The sequence below is a fragment of the Lytechinus pictus genome, chromosome 2, assembly GCF_037042905.1.
Source record: "Lytechinus pictus isolate F3 Inbred chromosome 2, Lp3.0, whole genome shotgun sequence".
NCBI lineage: Eukaryota > Metazoa > Echinodermata > Echinoidea > Temnopleuroida > Toxopneustidae > Lytechinus > Lytechinus pictus.
In genome coordinates this window covers 44,318,698-44,336,210 of record NC_087246.1, presented here as the reverse complement: position 1 = coordinate 44,336,210, position 17,513 = coordinate 44,318,698, and the positions used below count along the sequence as shown (strand labels likewise).

General features: G+C 37.5%; 1 protein-coding gene across 1 annotated transcript; it reads left to right on the top strand.

Moving 5' to 3' along the window:
• The first annotated feature begins 2,007 nt into the window (after positions 1-2,007).
• On the top strand, positions 2,008-14,005 carry LOC129254204 (uncharacterized). The gene is made up of 2 exons (XM_064094868.1): positions 2,008-2,137; positions 8,708-14,005. Exon 2 carries the CDS (start codon positions 8,779-8,781, stop codon positions 10,279-10,281), a length of 1,503 nt encoding a protein of 500 aa, XP_063950938.1. The 5' UTR covers positions 2,008-2,137; positions 8,708-8,778; the 3' UTR covers positions 10,282-14,005.
• Positions 14,006-17,513: the final 3,508 nt, after the last annotated feature.

The window sequence follows — 17,513 nt, the reverse complement described above, 5'->3', positions numbered from 1 at the left end:
TGATTTTCTTGTTCAAATTTAAACTAGAAAATCAGCACTCGTTGTGCAGTCACTATGCAAGCACTGTAAGTGCTAAATCAGCACTTCATTTTTACAGTGTACAGACTTCTCCCAGGTCCATTTTATTCTTTATCGATCCTCTATCATTGACTGAAAAGAACCCCTTCACTCTTAAAAATATTGGGCAACATACTGTCCACACAACAATAATTGGTTAAAACTTGATCTAATTCTGGGTAGTTTTAAACCAAATGATGTGCTTTGGGTGAAAACTACACAGTATTGGTTGAAAACTGGCAGAGTCGGATAAATTTCTAACCAATAATTGTTGTATGGACAGTATGTTGCCCAACATTTTAAGAGTGTTGCGTAATTTATTTAGGTGTCATTTTCTCATCTGCTATCTCCATCTCTTTCTGATGCATCCACTCTCATGCATACGTACAACACGCATCATTTTGTCTGTATAAATACTATATAAATTTGTTTTTAATACTAAACTCAAACAGCCCAATTCTTCTCCTTATATTTCCCCTTTCCACCACAAATTAATTATTTTGCTTAAGCACACTTCCGTTTTCAGGTCAGTATGCCTATAGAAGTCGATCATAATAAAAATTGCAATGTCGAGTTTTCACTAGGTCGGAATATCAGGTTTTCAGCTCGAGTTTCGCCCGGGAGTTTCGCTACCAATAAATTGTTTGATTGATGCGGGGGGGGGGGGGGGGGCAGTCAAATATATTGCTGCATGTACACACGCGTGACCAAAAAAACGCGATTAAGGGGGTGTTTTTTCAGTTTTGGACGCGGTCCGCGCGTGGACTCGTTAAGGGTATCAAAAACACAAATTTTCAAGAAAAAGGGTTGTTTTGAAAGACTTGTCAATGGTAAATCACGATAGGTCAAACGTATTTAGGGTATGTTTTCCCCCAAAGCTTTTTTTTTAACTGACTAGCCAAACGTGTTTAGGGTATTTTTTTCCCCAAGCTTTTTCCCCGAGGTCATATTTTGGCGGCAACTTGTTTAGGGGCCAAAATGTGTAAATAAAGCCCGCGAAAAACTTGTATAGGGGGTTGTTTTGCACACAGAGAAAAACTCGTTTAGGGGGTGTTTGAAAATTCCTTGCCTCACGCATGTGTACAGCAATATATTTGACTGGCCCCCCGGGGATTGATGAGATATCCTCTTCGTGAGCCAAAGTGCCAGTGGCGTATGTGGCAAACAAGGAATAAAATAATCACAACTGCTTTAGTAAAATGCCATAGAAATAAAATCATAGATTTCAAAAGGAGGCTATCTCTCAAAAAGGAAAAGGTAAACTCACGTGTTTTTTAAAAATGTTTCAGAAACTGATTTTTTTTTAAAAGTTCTATCATGGGCATAGAAAAAAATTTAGCTCGCGCTCGCAACATTTATAGGTTTTACGAAATACCTTGTTGTATAATTATGTTGTTTGTAAGAATAAAGTTAAGATGTACTTTAACATCAATCGATCCTTAATTAGTATAGTATAGGACTAACTCCTAAAAAAAGGACAAAAATTAGTTTTTAGCTACCGATAGATCGCCGGGTGAAATAATTTTTTCCGCCCCGCCTTCCGGTCCCACCCCCACTGGCAAAAGCTGGATCCACCCCTGTCATTTAAATATTATTCTTATATGTATATGTATGTGTCAGGTGACACGCTTTTTTGGTTTTGTTGTTTTTCTCTCTTAGGAATTTATGATTAGAGTCCCAGTTCAGCTAAAGTTATAGGTCTGGAGTTTGGGTGGTCCTTTTCAGGACCGACATACAGTATGCCCATGAAAGAATACATGGTGTACTGCGAAACCATCTACATTCTTCTTCTTCGCCATGGAAACCTTCAGAAATTAGATATATGATTACTTGTAAATATTGTGATTGTGCTTATAAGGACCCCCCTCCCCCCCCCAAAAAAAAAAAACAATAAAAATCAATTGCTTATATAATCTTGATCGAGTGAGGGCAGCAATCTATTATTTGCCTGTTTTCGTGCTCGCTGTTGAATTGTAACATCATCGAATGAGCCGTCCGATCTCAATTGGAAATCATTTATTATTCATTGAACTCACGAATGGGATCGGATCTATCGAATAAAGGTGAAGGCGACTAGGACGTAAGTGAACAAGGGTCATATTGTTGAATATGGTATTTATTTAATGAGAAAACATGATCGAAAATTGTGCTTAATCACCAGCCGCGGGCGTAACTTGGCGACCAGTGCCGCCATCGGAAACCGCTCGCTCGCCGGGCCGAGACACTCGGCATGCTCGGGTTGGAACTCGGACCTTCGCTCTCGGCTCGGGGTTATTAGATTGCAATTGCATGATTGTCAAGGACAAGGAGCTCGCTCCGGCTCATCATGGACTGCCTTCGGCTTCGCCGCGAAAGAGCTCATTGACCTTGTGACTTGTCATTTAAATAAATATCCTGGGGTGGTATTCTGAGATCCATTGGCATTATCGTGATACAGTGTCAATGTCACGTGTCTCTTTTTAATTTTACTTTTAAAGTTTTAGTCTCCACTTATTGGCGTCGGGTCGACTAAATCTACTTCTTTTCAATCTCTATTGGACTTGGAGTACCGGTATTGCTTTATTTCGTGAACTAGTACTTTTCATATAAATCAGGATTATTCATGTTTCTCACAATAAAAAATTTGCCTTATTTCGTCTACATTTTTATTTTACTATATAAATCAAAAGGCCATACTCTTCAGTCCCCATTGCTTTATTTAGTTGATTCCTAATTTACTAAATCAGAATTTCATCTATTTCTTTTTCAGTCTCTATTGCTTTGTTTCGTTAACTACATGTAGGATTGTCTCTTTCATGTTTATCTGACAATTAAAATTTTGCTTTATTTCGTCAACGTTTTTACTAAATAAATCAAAAGGCCCTATCCCTCTTCAATCTCCATTGCTGTATTTTGTTGATTCCTAATTTACTAAATCAGAATTGCATCTACTTCTTTTTCAGTCTCTATTGCTTCATTTTGTCAACTAGTACTTTAAATAGTAAATAAATCAGGATTATCTCATGTTATCTGACAATTAAAATTTTGCTTTATTTCGTCTATTACGTTTTTACTAAATAAACTTCAAAATTTCATCTAGCCCTATCCCTCTTCAGTCTCCATTTTAATCGATTCTTAATTTACTAAATAAATCAGAATTGCATCTACTTCTTTTTCAGTCCTTATTGCTTTATTTCATCGTCTTTTTTTTAATGCTAAATAAATCTCTTTGCATATATGTTTCTATCAATTATGCTTTATTTCGTCTATCACGTTTATACCTAAATAAATCAAATTGCATCTCCCTCTTAAAAGTCTCCATTTCTTTATTTCGTCAGGTAAAAAGAATTTCTGTATAATTACTCTTCATAAAACTATAAAACTACTCCTCGTGATCCAAGTCCCCTCTCCTAATCATACAAAACAGCAATTATACCGTTGATATTCATCTACCTATTATTTCCCTCCTCTTCAAAACCACTCTGCCACTTTAAGAGATTCCTAGAGATTATAAATGAATATTTTCGATAATAAGAATCATTAAAATCAATGAAAATCAAAAACACTATTTAACTGTCTAATTACTCATGATCCAAGTCCCCTTCCCGTGTTGAGTCGGCCAATTTCTCATAGGAGGGAACTTGGATAACGAGGAGTACTATTAGTGGTGATCCAAGTCCCATCTCCTAAAAATAAAAACGGCAATTAACCCATTGATATTCATCTACCTCTCATTTCCCTCCTCTTCAAACCACTCTGCCACTTTTAGACAGTTTCCTAGAGATGATAAATGAATATTTTCGATAATAAGAATCATAAAAATCAATGAAAATCACTTTAAAAACACTATTTAGCTGTCTAATTACTCCTCGTGATCCGAGTCCCCTCCTATGGGGAAATTGGTAGTCTCAACACGGGAAGGGGACTAGGATCACGAGGAGTAATTAGACAGTTAAATAGTGTTTTTAGTGTGATTAATTTGATTTTATTTAGTGTTTTTTATCATTGTTTCATCAACTTGGAAGAATATTCAGCCACAGGAGGGAAAAGAAAAAAAATATTTTTGTCGTTTGATAAAGTGTCCGAGTCAGTTGTTATTGTGTCAATGGGAAAACGTGTGGTGGAAGGAAGTCCCCGTTCAGTGAGAAGCTTTGCACCGTTTCACATTGCAAACAATAGATTTCTTTTGAAAATCTTCCAACAGTGGATTCCATTGAAAGATTGCTGATATTTGAGGTGTGTCTCAAATTTGTCCCCAGTGACTTGGATGACGATAAATTTTAAATTTTATCTCCATTAAAAATCAGTGAGATAAAATACCCTTAAAGGAGAATGAAACTCTTGGAGCAAGTTAGCTTTTGTGAAAGCAGAAAAATCAAAAAATAAGATCAACAAAAGTTTGAGTAAAATAGGACTAGCAATAAAAGAGTTATGAGCATTTGAATGTCGAGATCACTAATGCTATGGAGATCCTCCTATTGGCAATGCGACCAAGATCTGTGATGTCATCACACGTACAACTCTCCCATTTGGACACTGAAAATATACCCCAAAACATTTCTTTTTGCTCATTCTAATCATATGACAAACGATTCATCAATGATATAATGTTGTGAAACCTCTGTACTTGTCATCTCATAAAGAGAACACCTCACCTTGTGATAGACTCTATAAAAGTGAGAATATAAGTGAAATAAGTACTAAAGTAATGAGGGAGTTGTACGTGTGTGATATCACAGATCTTGGTCGCATTGCCGATGGGAGGATCTACATGGCACTAGTGATCTCAATATTCAAATGCTCATAACTTTCTTATTATTCATTCAATCTTCCTCAAACTTTCAACAATGTGTTCCTTTGATTTTTCTCTTTGATATGGATTCAGCTGGTTTCAAGGGTTTAATTCTCCTTTAACATTAAAATGCCTTAACTCTCCGAATCGGTATTCTGACGAGCCAGGAGGCTCCTACTCCTGGCCACTTAAGGGTTCATTACCATCCTGCCTGTGGGGAATCTACAGTACTAGGTAAGACTATGGTATGCCAATGCTGTACACAGCACACACTTTAGCAAATCATTAAAATATCACTTTTGTGACCAAAAATACTAATTTCCATACAGTTGCAATTTTGGTGTAATTTTTGTATTCACCAGAGCGCTCGAAAACTTGAATTTTGGGCATACTTTTAAATCACTTGATTTTTTTCAAAAAAATCACTGATTTAAATAAACTTTTATGAAAAAATTTAGTTTTCTCTATTTTCTCTTAAAACTTCTTAACAGATACTTTCAATGTAATCATTTTCATTTCTGTTCCACATGCTTTAGAGATACTTTAAAAGAATGATACACCCTCATGGAGTCTGATTTAACACCACTGTTTTATTTTCAAATTGTAAAACAAGCAAAACTGATGAAAACAACAAGTTTCTAACGAAGTAATGAAATATTCCCAGCTAGAATTCCCAAGGGCAGTATAGGAACCCTAACAGGCCTTTAATAATGTCAATTTTGTTGGAAATTCTCAAGTTCTTTGAGTACTTCATGCATTGGAGTAACACTTCGGATGTTTTGAACTGACTGATATAAAAATTTCAAGAGTTTAAATGTATACATAATACATAACATTACTTGGGCTTCCATAAAATGTCCCTCTCTATAATGCAAATAAATTTTAAAAAAATAAAAAAATAACCTGTATATAAGTGGATTATTGTGTCAAATAGTACAATACACAATGTTCAAAACACTACTTGACCACTATTATTGGTGTAAAATAGTTTAAATATAGTTTAAAACTTGTTAAGTGTGACCATTATTTTTCGTTGGAAAAAAAAAAAAAAAATCTGATTTAAATCATAAAAATCCGATTTAAATAAAAAAAATCTGATTTTTTTTATTTAAAAAAAAAAAATCAAAAAAATCAACAACCCTGCAATGTTATTTTTCAATCTCTATTTTTGTCTCGCCCACCAGAGGTGAAGGCGAGACTTAGGGATCCAAATGTCGTCCGTTGTCTGTCCGTCACAAACCTAATGACACATAACTCCACAACCGTAAGTCGCTTTCCAACCAAACTTGAATGGTAGATGGACTTGGGAGACCTGTATGTTATGCTGCAGTCGGAGGTCACATGGTAAGGTCAAATGTCATTTTCAGGTCAACGTGTAAGTTTACATGCAAGACTCTTATGACACCTAGCTCCACAACCGTAAGTCACTTTTCAACCAAACTTAGATGGTAGATGGAATTGGGGAATCTGCATGTTATGCTGCAGTTGGAGGTCACATGGTAAGGTCAAAGGTCATTTTCAGGTCAACATTAAAGTTTACATGCAAGACTCTTATGACACCTAACTCCACAACCGTAAGTCACTTTTCAACCAAACTTGGATGGTAGATGGACTTGGGGGTCCTGCATGTTATGATGCAGTCGGAGTTCACATGGTAAGGTCAAAGGTCATTTTCAGGTCAACATTAAAGTTTACATGCAAGACTCTTATGACGCCTAACTCCACAACCGTAAGTCACTTTTCAACGAAACTTGGATGGTAGATGGACTTGGGGGTCCTGCATGTTATGCTGCAGTCGGAGGTCACATGAAAAGGTCAAAGGTCATTTTCAGGTCAACGTTAAAGTTTACATGCAAGACTCTCTTATGACACCTAACTCAGCAACCGTAAGTCGCTTTTCAACCAAACTTGAGTGGTTGATATGCTTGGGGGTCCTGCATGTTATGCTGCAGTCGGAGGTCACATGATAAGATCAAAGGTCATTTTCAGGTCAATATTAAAGTTTACATGCAAGGCTTTTATGACAAGTGTTATTCCATCCCAGTCATTTCACAATGAAGTTTTGATATAATTCTGTTGCGTGCCCTCTCAAATCACAATATTTCTGGTTATTTTCATAAGTGGGTGAGACACAAAATCGCTTTTGCCTTGTTAATTAAGAAAAAATAATTTAAAGAATCAAATTTACTTAAAAGCCAAGTTAAATGATGAATAGCTGTAATGGAAACTGACAAGTGTCAAAAAATAAAGCATTTGTCCCAAAGAAAAAAGAGAAAATATGCTAAACATTGCCAACCTTATTTCACCGTACAGGGAGTAGTAACAGAGAACAAGGTTATATCATAACCTTGGTCATAGAAAGAGTGACTCCTGACTAGAGTAGAGAGTAAATATAATTTACTAATGTTTATAGCCTTGAGGACTCCGTGATGATATATATAATATTTTTACATACACTTTTTCATTACTGAGCCTTGAAACCCTTGCCATACATGCCTAAGCGTGAGTTACACCCGGATGGATTTCTCTAGGAAATCCATATTTAGAGGGTGAAATCGGTTTGTTTCTCTTGATTTTATTTTTATATGACCCTTCATATGCCTAGTGCGTATGAAGGGGTTAAAATTATTTTAGTATAAATATGAAAAATGAGAGGTTTCTTACCAGACCGTTCTCATGTAGATCACTTGTTCCATTTGTAAACACTGCAAATACAATAGTCTTGACCATTGAACAGCTTCGTTATGACGTACCTTCGATATTAAAGGGATGTTACAAAATGCTGTTTTGAAGAACAATTTGTAGATAAAAATTATTATTTTACAAATAAAATGTAAAACGTGATTATAAATAATAATGATTTTTTCCCTTATTCTTTAGTATCAGTCTCAAAATAGTATTGCGTATTTCATCTCAAACTCGGTTTCTATCAAGGTGCGGAATAATTTTTATTTGCTTCTTTAATTTTATGTAGTGCTACTGCAAGTACTATTAGTGAATGGAGAAGGAAATTCATAGTCAGATAGTGATATTGCCCTTATAAAACTGAACATGATGAACAAGTACGTGCAGGTCTTGTCTCGTGCATGAAGTATTGTCTTTTATATTTCTTTCACCTATTTGTAAAATATAAGAATGCTACTTGTGTGACTAATGTTGGTTGGATGTTCTGCTAAAGAAAAAAAAACACTCGGGCTTATAATAGAGACTTTTAGGAGCAGTGAACGAGAACGGCATAGCAGTCATCTGATCGTTCGAGTCAACGTCGTCGTCTGCCCTTGTTCACTACAGATGCGAATACTTTAGATTTTACTCGACTTGTACGTGTACATACGTCCACGTGAAACAGTGCAATAACCAGCAGATCATGACACGCTGCCCGACCTGGAAGATCTGGCGTACCATCGCCTGGCGACCCGGTCGGGTGATGCGAAGGTGCAACTTGTGCACACTTGCCCTTTCACTTGCTTTGATTCCTTTTTACACGAGTTAGGATATATATCCATATATATTTTGGAGATCAGAAATCAATTTCAAATGTGATAAACATAATGCATCGTACAACTTACATTAATTTTGTGAAAACTGTGTTTTAAAAGGGAAAGGTTGATCTTCATGCTGAGCTTGAGCGGTTGAAATGATGTCACTCATGTGCACGTCGACTATGATTTAGGAGAACCGCAAAATGGATGTGGCGAGGTTCTCGATTCTGATAGTGGACGTGTGTGAGGACCTGATGCATATGGCAGGCCAAAAAATTATGTCATCTCGTACCAGTCGTCTATGACGACGTACGTTTCTAAAAGTGCTCAATATAGTATCTAGAGTAAATTTTACTTTTTTATAAACTATCTAAAATTGCTGCTTTATTATTTACAGGTCCATAGCAGAGATATGGGACTAGTCAGTAGCCAGTGTAAGCATGAGCTACGGGTTTCACAGTTGCTGCAATGGAACCAAGAGGAATAAATGCTGCCCATCTAAGTTACCCTCAAATCACAGATGCAGCGAAGGTAAAGGATCCTCAGGAAGAGGAGAGAATATGGATAGAGAATCTTCTGGCTGTCAGTGAAGAACCAGACGAAGGATGGGATTATATTGATCAGATAATTTGTAATGATTGGAACCTAGCGGTGCGGGGATGGGACGACACAGTGCCTTATGTGAAGTATGCCTGGGGAGATGCTCCTGTAGCCTCGAAGAAGCGGGAAGCAGAGGATCATGGTGGTGGGAAAAGGAATCGAGGGAGACGTCACCAGCAGCCACCTGTAGATGACTCCTGGAAGCGTTGCGTGGAGCCAAAAACGTACAGGTATGTGTATGATCCCAAAGGATTGCATCACACAACCCTCAAGTATTATAGTGGAGTTACCCTTGAGAGATCAGTGGAGGATGACGGTTTCTCGGATCATATTTTGAAATTACGGGAGTATTTGGAGAAGACGTTGAATCATGCCAAGAAGGAGACCTCACAAGGGATCAAGGAGCATGCCAAGCTTGGGCAGTATGTTGCTAATAAAACATCCACCTCAAGAGATAGGAGAGAGAAGCATTCTTTAGAGAAGAAAGTTGGTGGGAAGCTGCGTGGACTTGGAGAAGGTTTGTATGTTATGACAGATGACTCGTGTCCAGAGGACGAGGAGGATGCGAGGGTCACACTGAAAGGTGTGGAAGGTAAGGGCTTAGATGATAGTTTGCGTGCAAAGATAGACCGTCAACCAACTCCGATCTTGCCAATTAGGAAAGTAGAAAAAGTAAACCATGGGCAAATTGATCATATTACGAACCAAAGAGAAAGTCCGCGGCTGAAACTCACCCATGGTTTGAATGTTGGAAGCGGAGCGACAAGCAGCTATGAGAAATTTCCAACCAACAGCTACGAGAAGTTCCCTACACATTCTGTTCATGTAACTCCTCATAACATTCTTGACTTAACGCTTAACCCTCTCAAAAAAGTGACACCTTATCAGAGACAGATCCATGATGACAATGAGGTTCTATTGCATGATCGTGGAGAAAGGATACCACCAAGCAAACCGTCTAGTGCTAAATCCGAGCCAGACCACACTCCATCCTACAAAGTCCTCCTAGAACGTTCTTCTGCGCCTCACATGGGAAGCAGAGGAGATAGGACAATGCTTGCAGAAGTGAACGGTAAAGCAATGCCCATGCCCCCGCCCGTCAAAGAATTCCCCCTTGCACAAGAGCTTGCTGCGGTAAGCAAACTTCTCAGAGATCAAGACCAAAAGAACAAGCACAAAGGAAAGCAAGGAAAGTCCAAGCCAATCAAACTTGGGGCAGGGTATGTGAATGAAGCAGGACCCAAGCTAGGGGATCCATTGCACCGTGGTGTGATGGACAGAGAGACAGCAGGGGCCATGGCTGCAGAGTTGCTACCTGGAGTGAGTGGACATAAACTCAATCTTCCAGCATATTCCCAAAGAATTCTTTGATTCCAACTTCAAGGGGTCGTGTATATTGAAATGTGACTGTGGTATCTACATGTACATTGTACTAAATAATCTTGTGTTCCTCTAGCCAACATATGCCTACATCCATGTTTTTCGCCCATGGCCCATCTTATTAGCATCATTAAATTCATTTAATAGTTACACTCCATTATTCTTAGTAGAATTATTTGTCAGGCATGCTTTTTCTGTATTGAATTACTGTCAAATCTTTTTTTCAACAGGCCTTTCATTGCTTGTAACACCTGGGGGGCGTTTCATGAAAGGACTTGTCGGACGTTTTATCCGACAAGTCCCATTTTATCCGACAGTTACCATAGTAACAGTACCTCTCAGCCAATCAACATCAGAGAAAGATGTCAGATCTGACAACTTGTCGGATGAAAATGTTGATGAAACACTCCCCAGGTGACAATGTTTAGGTTTATAATATGCTCATTGCAAATGGAAATGACAACACTCACAGTGCAAAAATGGCACACCTTTTTCTATTTTACTGTCTTTTATGGAATAATGTCAAGAAAAGAAATCAGAATATATTTACCATGGAAACCAATCTTTTTAGTCTTTCATGTGGAAAAAAAACTTGTGAATGAAACCCAGTTCTCTTGGTACTTGTCAAATGAAAATGCAGCTAATATGCTTTATGCAGATTGTGGCGTACTACAATTTTTGCCCAACTACAATGACAGAACAATTACATTTTATCTATGTACATGCATGTTAATGTAAAGAGGTACTCCTTTTAGGCTTTCTATTGGTGCAATGTATTGGATGTTGGAATTTGATCACAGGATAGTGAACAGTGGGAATGTTGTCATTTTACTTGCAGAATTTGAACTTTGACCTTTACTGAAATCAGGGAAATGTCATTAAAAAATAATAATTTCCATTCTTTCAAATATTAACTGCAATTTGGCATTTACTACTTCGTATGTTTTCATTGTGCCTGCAACTGCATTGATAATAGCAGCATGTATGAGAGCTTTATTGTGAGTTGTATTATTATGTATCTGTGTACATAATACCCTACCGTGTAAAGGTTGAATATAATTTTGTTTTAATCAATATTATGGCGACCTACTTTCATCACATTTTGTGAATTTGTATGTGTATGTGTACTGTACCATGCAGTCACTTCAATGTACTTTGTATTATTAAGAGCTGTATACTGTATGGAAACTAAACTTTATGTAAATCTGCCCCAAGTCATTTTTTGGGGCTACAGAAATCTGTTAGATTGAGGTGAAATTCAACTTAGACTTTAAAAAAAAACTATATTATTTTTTGTTGTTGCATATTCTGATCTGAAGAATTACTTCCACTTTGCCAGTTATATAGTACTGAAGTGATGGTACCATATTTTGAAAAAGCATGATGAAATACCTCCACGAATCAAATTTGGTAGGAATCAGTCGATGGGGGCCTGAGATATGACCTCATGAATACATAATTAGCCCCATTGAAGTCGATGTGTTATTGGCCTGGTTCCTAACATTTAGAACCAGGCCAATAAAACACTGACTTCAATGGGGCTAATTATGTACACTGTATTCATGAGGTCATATCTGAGGCCCCCAAAGACCGATTCCCATCAAATTTGGGTTGTCATGCTCAACCGAAATATGGTATAAAAATGGTATTTAAATACAAAAAATGAAAATGGATGATGTCACACTTTGGTACTCTAATGCATTTCTTGAAGGTTGACATAGGCAGACCTGAAAATTTATAAGCATTCATTTGATACCCAAGGGATAAGCTAATGAAGTTGAGGATCTATGAGTTTCTCTAGTAGGTCCATGGTATCAGTCATCACCCTCAATCTCTAATGCTGCATCATCATGTGTTTCTGCATAGTTCCAATTTACTAAATAACTGTTACAGTGCTGGCACACTTGGAAAAGTTAATTCACCCATTACATGTATTTAATTAGACTTACATGGTGAACAGATAAAGCTTAAAGTATATGTGCAAGTCTGACAGACACATTTAAATGACACCTCTAAACCTGTGACATTTTGAAAAGTGTCTTGCTATGACTTGCCCGTGCATGCATGCATGCATGTTCATGCACAGGAAAGTCAAATCAGTGAACACTATTAAGGTAAATAATAGTCTTTGATGATAATAAATTAATAAGAAACTTGTACCTACATGTTATTACAATCAGGGGTGTGAGAGTTCAGATTTTTTTTTTTTTGATTTTCAGCTTAATTTCAGCTTATTTTTGGCCTTCCTCTGTACAAAAAGTATGGGAGCTCTTTCTATTTCAGACCTTTTCAACACTCTTCAGCTTTTTTCAGATCTTTTTAGTTGTGACCACTCACACCCCTGTACAATGAAAAACTGAAAAGTCAATCATGCTTGGTTGTTTGTTGAAAATCAGATTATTTTAATGTCACTTTGTATTCGATAGATTTAGTGTTTTAAACACAGAATTAATTGTTTAAATGAGGGGCTTTCTATAGAATGTATGTCATTTTCTTAAGAATTTTCTGACAAAACTAAAAAAAAAAGTGTTCTCTTATATAACTGAACACACACTTTAAACACGGAGGGACAATGTGAATTACAGAAATAAAAAAAAGGAGGCACAAGGCTCTCAAGTATACTACACCCACCATGCTTCGATCTGTGCCTGTTTACAGTGGCAGCCACAGGATTTTAAAATGGAGGAGGGTTGCACATATTTAATAAATTTAAAAAACAGAGGGGACGCAGAAGATAATTTTCTTAGAATGTTAGATTTAGCTTTAATAATATGTTCAATGGGCAATTCTCAGAATATAGAGAGGGGTGGGGGGTGCCCCTTGCGCTCCCACCTGGATCTGCCAGGTCAAGTCCACCCTTGAAAAATGTTAATTTGAATAAATAGAGAAAAATCAAACTAGCAAAACGCTGAAAATTCATCAAAATTGGATGTAAAATAAGAGAGTTATGACACTTAAAAGTTTTGCTGATTTTTCACAAAACAGTGATTTATGCACAACTCAAATGAGAAAGTCGATGATGTCCCTCACTCGTTCTTTTTTTTTTTATTGTTTGAATTATACAATATTTCATTTTTTATAGATTTGACAAGAAGGACCAACTTGACTGAATCATATACCAATAGTATAAAACAATGCTCATTCCACATGTTGAGGGAGGAATTAATCGTTGTTTCACTTGACAATGAGGAGAAAAATAGAATATTCCCTATTTCATATAATAAAATACAAAATAAATAGTGAGTGGATGATGTCATCATTCTCCTCATTTGCATACCCACCAGGATGTGCATATAACTGTTTTGTGATGATATATAACATTTTTTTTTATGAGGCACCAATTATCTAGTTACTCTTTCTATGGCGCCATATATAATATATTACCCTGGCTTTAGATTTTAAATTTGAATTTATTGTGTAATGGACATGTAGTTGTGGTACAAGGGTGAAAAGAAATGTATGATTTACCAATCAAATGTGATAACAATTGTCTTTCCAATTTGTAATTTACATGTATTCTCTATCCTTCCACATTGATTGTGCTAATTTCTGGACTATTTTATTACCTAAATTAAGGAAGGTGTTATTTATTCCAGCAAACTAATGTCTTTCATAATACCACCTATATAGGTATACACAGATTTAAAAAAAAAATCTAAATACTCTGTATTCATTTGTCTTTAATATGATTCAAATAAATTGATCATGGAAATTATGTCTTTATTGTTGCATTTTCATTAGGTTGCGTTGGTATGGTATGTATTGCATTTTTTTTGTATTTGTGCACAATTTTTAAACTGAAGTAATGTTGGTTTTGATGAGATGAAAAACAGAAAAAGCACTTGCCCATTTCTTTGTCTATTCCTCACTATCTTTCACTTGTCCCTTTAATCTCTTCCATCTCTGTCTTTCTCATTTTCTTTCCTTCCTGTGATACTTTCTTTCTACTTCTCCCCTTCTTACCCCCCCCCCCCCTCTCTCTCGATTTTTCTATTTCTATTACATTCTACTACACATTCAGAGTTCTGGTTCTCTCTCATCAATGCACCTTATTTTAGGGATTACATGGTTTTAATCACAGAAAACTTTTCATCTGCATACCCAGTCTGCAGGTCGATAAATACAACATCTCAATGATCCTCAGACTTTTCCATCTTATCCGATTGCTTGTCTAGCTTTTGTCAAACAAATAATGCAAGGGTTTATCCCCATTACTTGGTGTATACACAAGAGCAGAGAATTGCTGCATCTTGTGTGTGCGTTGAACCTTGGAGAAGAAAGGGTACTCTACCTTTTCTATTCCGCTGTTTCCATAGGGAGACAAACAATAGAGCCAGGGAGGTTTGATATCACATGGTTGAAAGGAATTGTTGAGGTTGCTCTGAAGAAAAGAAGACAATCGTGGCATGGCTTTGGATTGTTTAATTGACTGGTTGTATTGATCCATGGTTTAGTTGCAATGTGCGTATGTCAGGGATAAAAGACAAGGGCTCATAACATACAGTCCTGGAAAATAAAAAAGAGCCCCGCCATTCACTACAATGTTAAAGCTTATTTTAGTTGCAGATGAAGGCAGTATGTAATGAAAATAGCTACATCCCCCCTAAAAAAAAATGCTTGGCAGCACTGTTTTAGGACTGGTCCATAAATTTGTTATCATTGACAAGATATTGTTGAAAGCTACTGAAGAGTACATTCAGAATGGGCCACAAGTATTCCTGCTATATGCCTATAAATGGATAGGGCAAACCAAAACTTAGTTCACCCAAGTTCAAGCAGAAAAAAATGATTTCTTTATTACATATATATATATGTATATATAAGTGAAAATGTGAGAAAACTTGACAATGCAGTAAAAAATAAATTGTTCTCCAAAATCTGACAAATGCAGGAATGAGAGAATGACCCAAAATGTATAATGGAACAGTAAAGTAGATAAATGTCTTTGATATTGTTTGGTGCATGAGATAAATTTTTTAAAAAATATAGGATTTGTATAGCGCACATATCCACCTGTGGAGGCGTTCGTACATGTCCCCGGCTAAGCTTGTTATTTTAAGTCATTGATGTATGATCAAGATAAGCTGACACATTCTTGATAAGAATGTTAACGATTTCTGGAAATCATCAAAAATTGAAACAGAAGGGGGGGGGGTGAGTCTGGATAAGTTGGAGACTACTCTGTCTTGTATTTGAAATTTTAGGGATCACAGGTATTTGAACACAATACTCAAATTGATATTTACTACCATTTTGTTCTCACTCTTATGGTGGTTCATGGTATACTTTGCTTGAAGTGTGAAAGTCTGCAACAATAAGGGGGGGGGGGGTAAGGGAGAGGAGTGGCAGACTGTGTGTGAGGGAGGAGAGAGTGGGAAAAAGAGATGAGAATGAGAGGGTATGAAAGTGAGATGAGAGGGTGGGGGAGGGAGGGGCAGGGGTATAAAATGAGTGGCAGATGGAGGAGAGGGTGGGAAAGTGAGATTAGAAGGAGAGGGTGGGTGGGGGAGGGAGGGGAAGGGGTATGAAAGGAGCGGCAGAGAGAGATAGAGCCCTAGAGTGGAGGGAGGAGAGGGTGGGAAAGTGAGATGAAAAAGAGAGGGAGGGGCAGGGGTATGAAATGAGTGGCAGAGAGAGAGGGAGGAGGGTGGGAAAGTGAGATTAGAAGGAGAGGGTGGGTGGGGGAGGGAGGGGCAGGGGTATGAAAGGAGCGGCAGAGAGGGAGGGAGGAGAGGCAGGAGTATGAAAGGAGCGGCAGAGAGAGATAGAGCCCTAGAGTGGAGGGAGGAGGAGAGGGTATGAAAGTGAGATGAGAAGAGGAGAGGGAGGGGCAGGGGTATGAAAGGAGCGGCAGAGAGATAGAGCCCTAGAGTGGAGGGAGGAGAGGGTATGAAAGTGAGATGAAAAAGAGAGGGAGGGGCAGGGGTATGAAATGAGTGGCAGAGAGAGATAGAGCCCTAGAGTGGAGGGAGGAGAGGGTATGAAAGTGAGATGAAAAAGAGAGGGAGGGGCAGGGGTATGAAATGAGTGGCAGAGAGAGATAGAGAGGGAGCAAGGAGAGGGTGGGAAAGTAAGATGTGGAGAGGGTGGAGGAGGAGGTATCAGGGGTAGAAATGGTAAAGGAGGAAGACTGGGTGTGGCAGAGAGCGAGAGGGTGGGTGGGAGAGAAAGAGAGGGGAAGGGGTGAAGGGATAGGGTAGGAGTCGGTAGAAATAAAATATAGACATCGGTCCCATGAAAAAATGGAGGATTACAGAGGAATTACAAGTGGAATGGTAAAGTTTTGCTAATAACTTGAATTGCAATAGGGCCAGCACGATGTGAGACACAACAGATACATAAATATAAGAGTTAAACTATACAGTGCGTCCCAGAAAAAACGAAACCGAGATTAAGCGATGATTTATATCTCTTTCATCTGATATTACTTAGATTATTCCTCATTCACGCATGAGTGAGCAAAAACAATTTGAAGGATCCCAAAAACTCTTTGGTATTTCTGAATTTCAAAAAGAAAATCACATGCCTAAAAAGTTCAATATCTGCTCTTTTATTCGATACCTTAATCACAAAAAATGGTCTAGAAGTAAAAAAGTTATGTTCCCTCGAAACAATGCTTGTATTTCCATAATTTCATTAAATAAACGTGTTATCACCGGTTACACACAGAAGCTATCGCATGGCTGATCGTCAACAAAACGGAGTATCAAGTGAGTTTTAAGGCTAGCCTGTAGAACCTCTTCATTTTATGAAATTATTGAAATTCAAGCCTTATTTTAAATAACCAGAACTTTGTTATTTCTTTACCATTTTCTGTAATTGAGGTATCAAATTAAAGAGCAGATATTGAACTTTTTTAGGCATGTGATTTTCTTTTTGAAATTCAGATACCCCTGCCAAATGAGTTTTTGGTATCCTTTCTTCAAATTGTGTTTGCTCACTCATGCGTGAATGAGGAATAATCTAAGTAATTTCAGATGAAAGAGGAGATTCTAAGCTTTACAATGGTAGGTCATTTGTCTATTGTATTTGTGATTAAGTTATGATAAATCATCGATTAATCTCGGTTTCGTTTTTTGTGGGACGCACTGTAGATCAATTAAAAAAGAAAGAGGGAGGCAGACTTTATCAAAAGCAAATCGGGTACAACAAAATGCAGTTGCATGGTCAGACATCAAACCCCCCCCCCGACACACCCACCCACTCCCAAATAATTGGACACA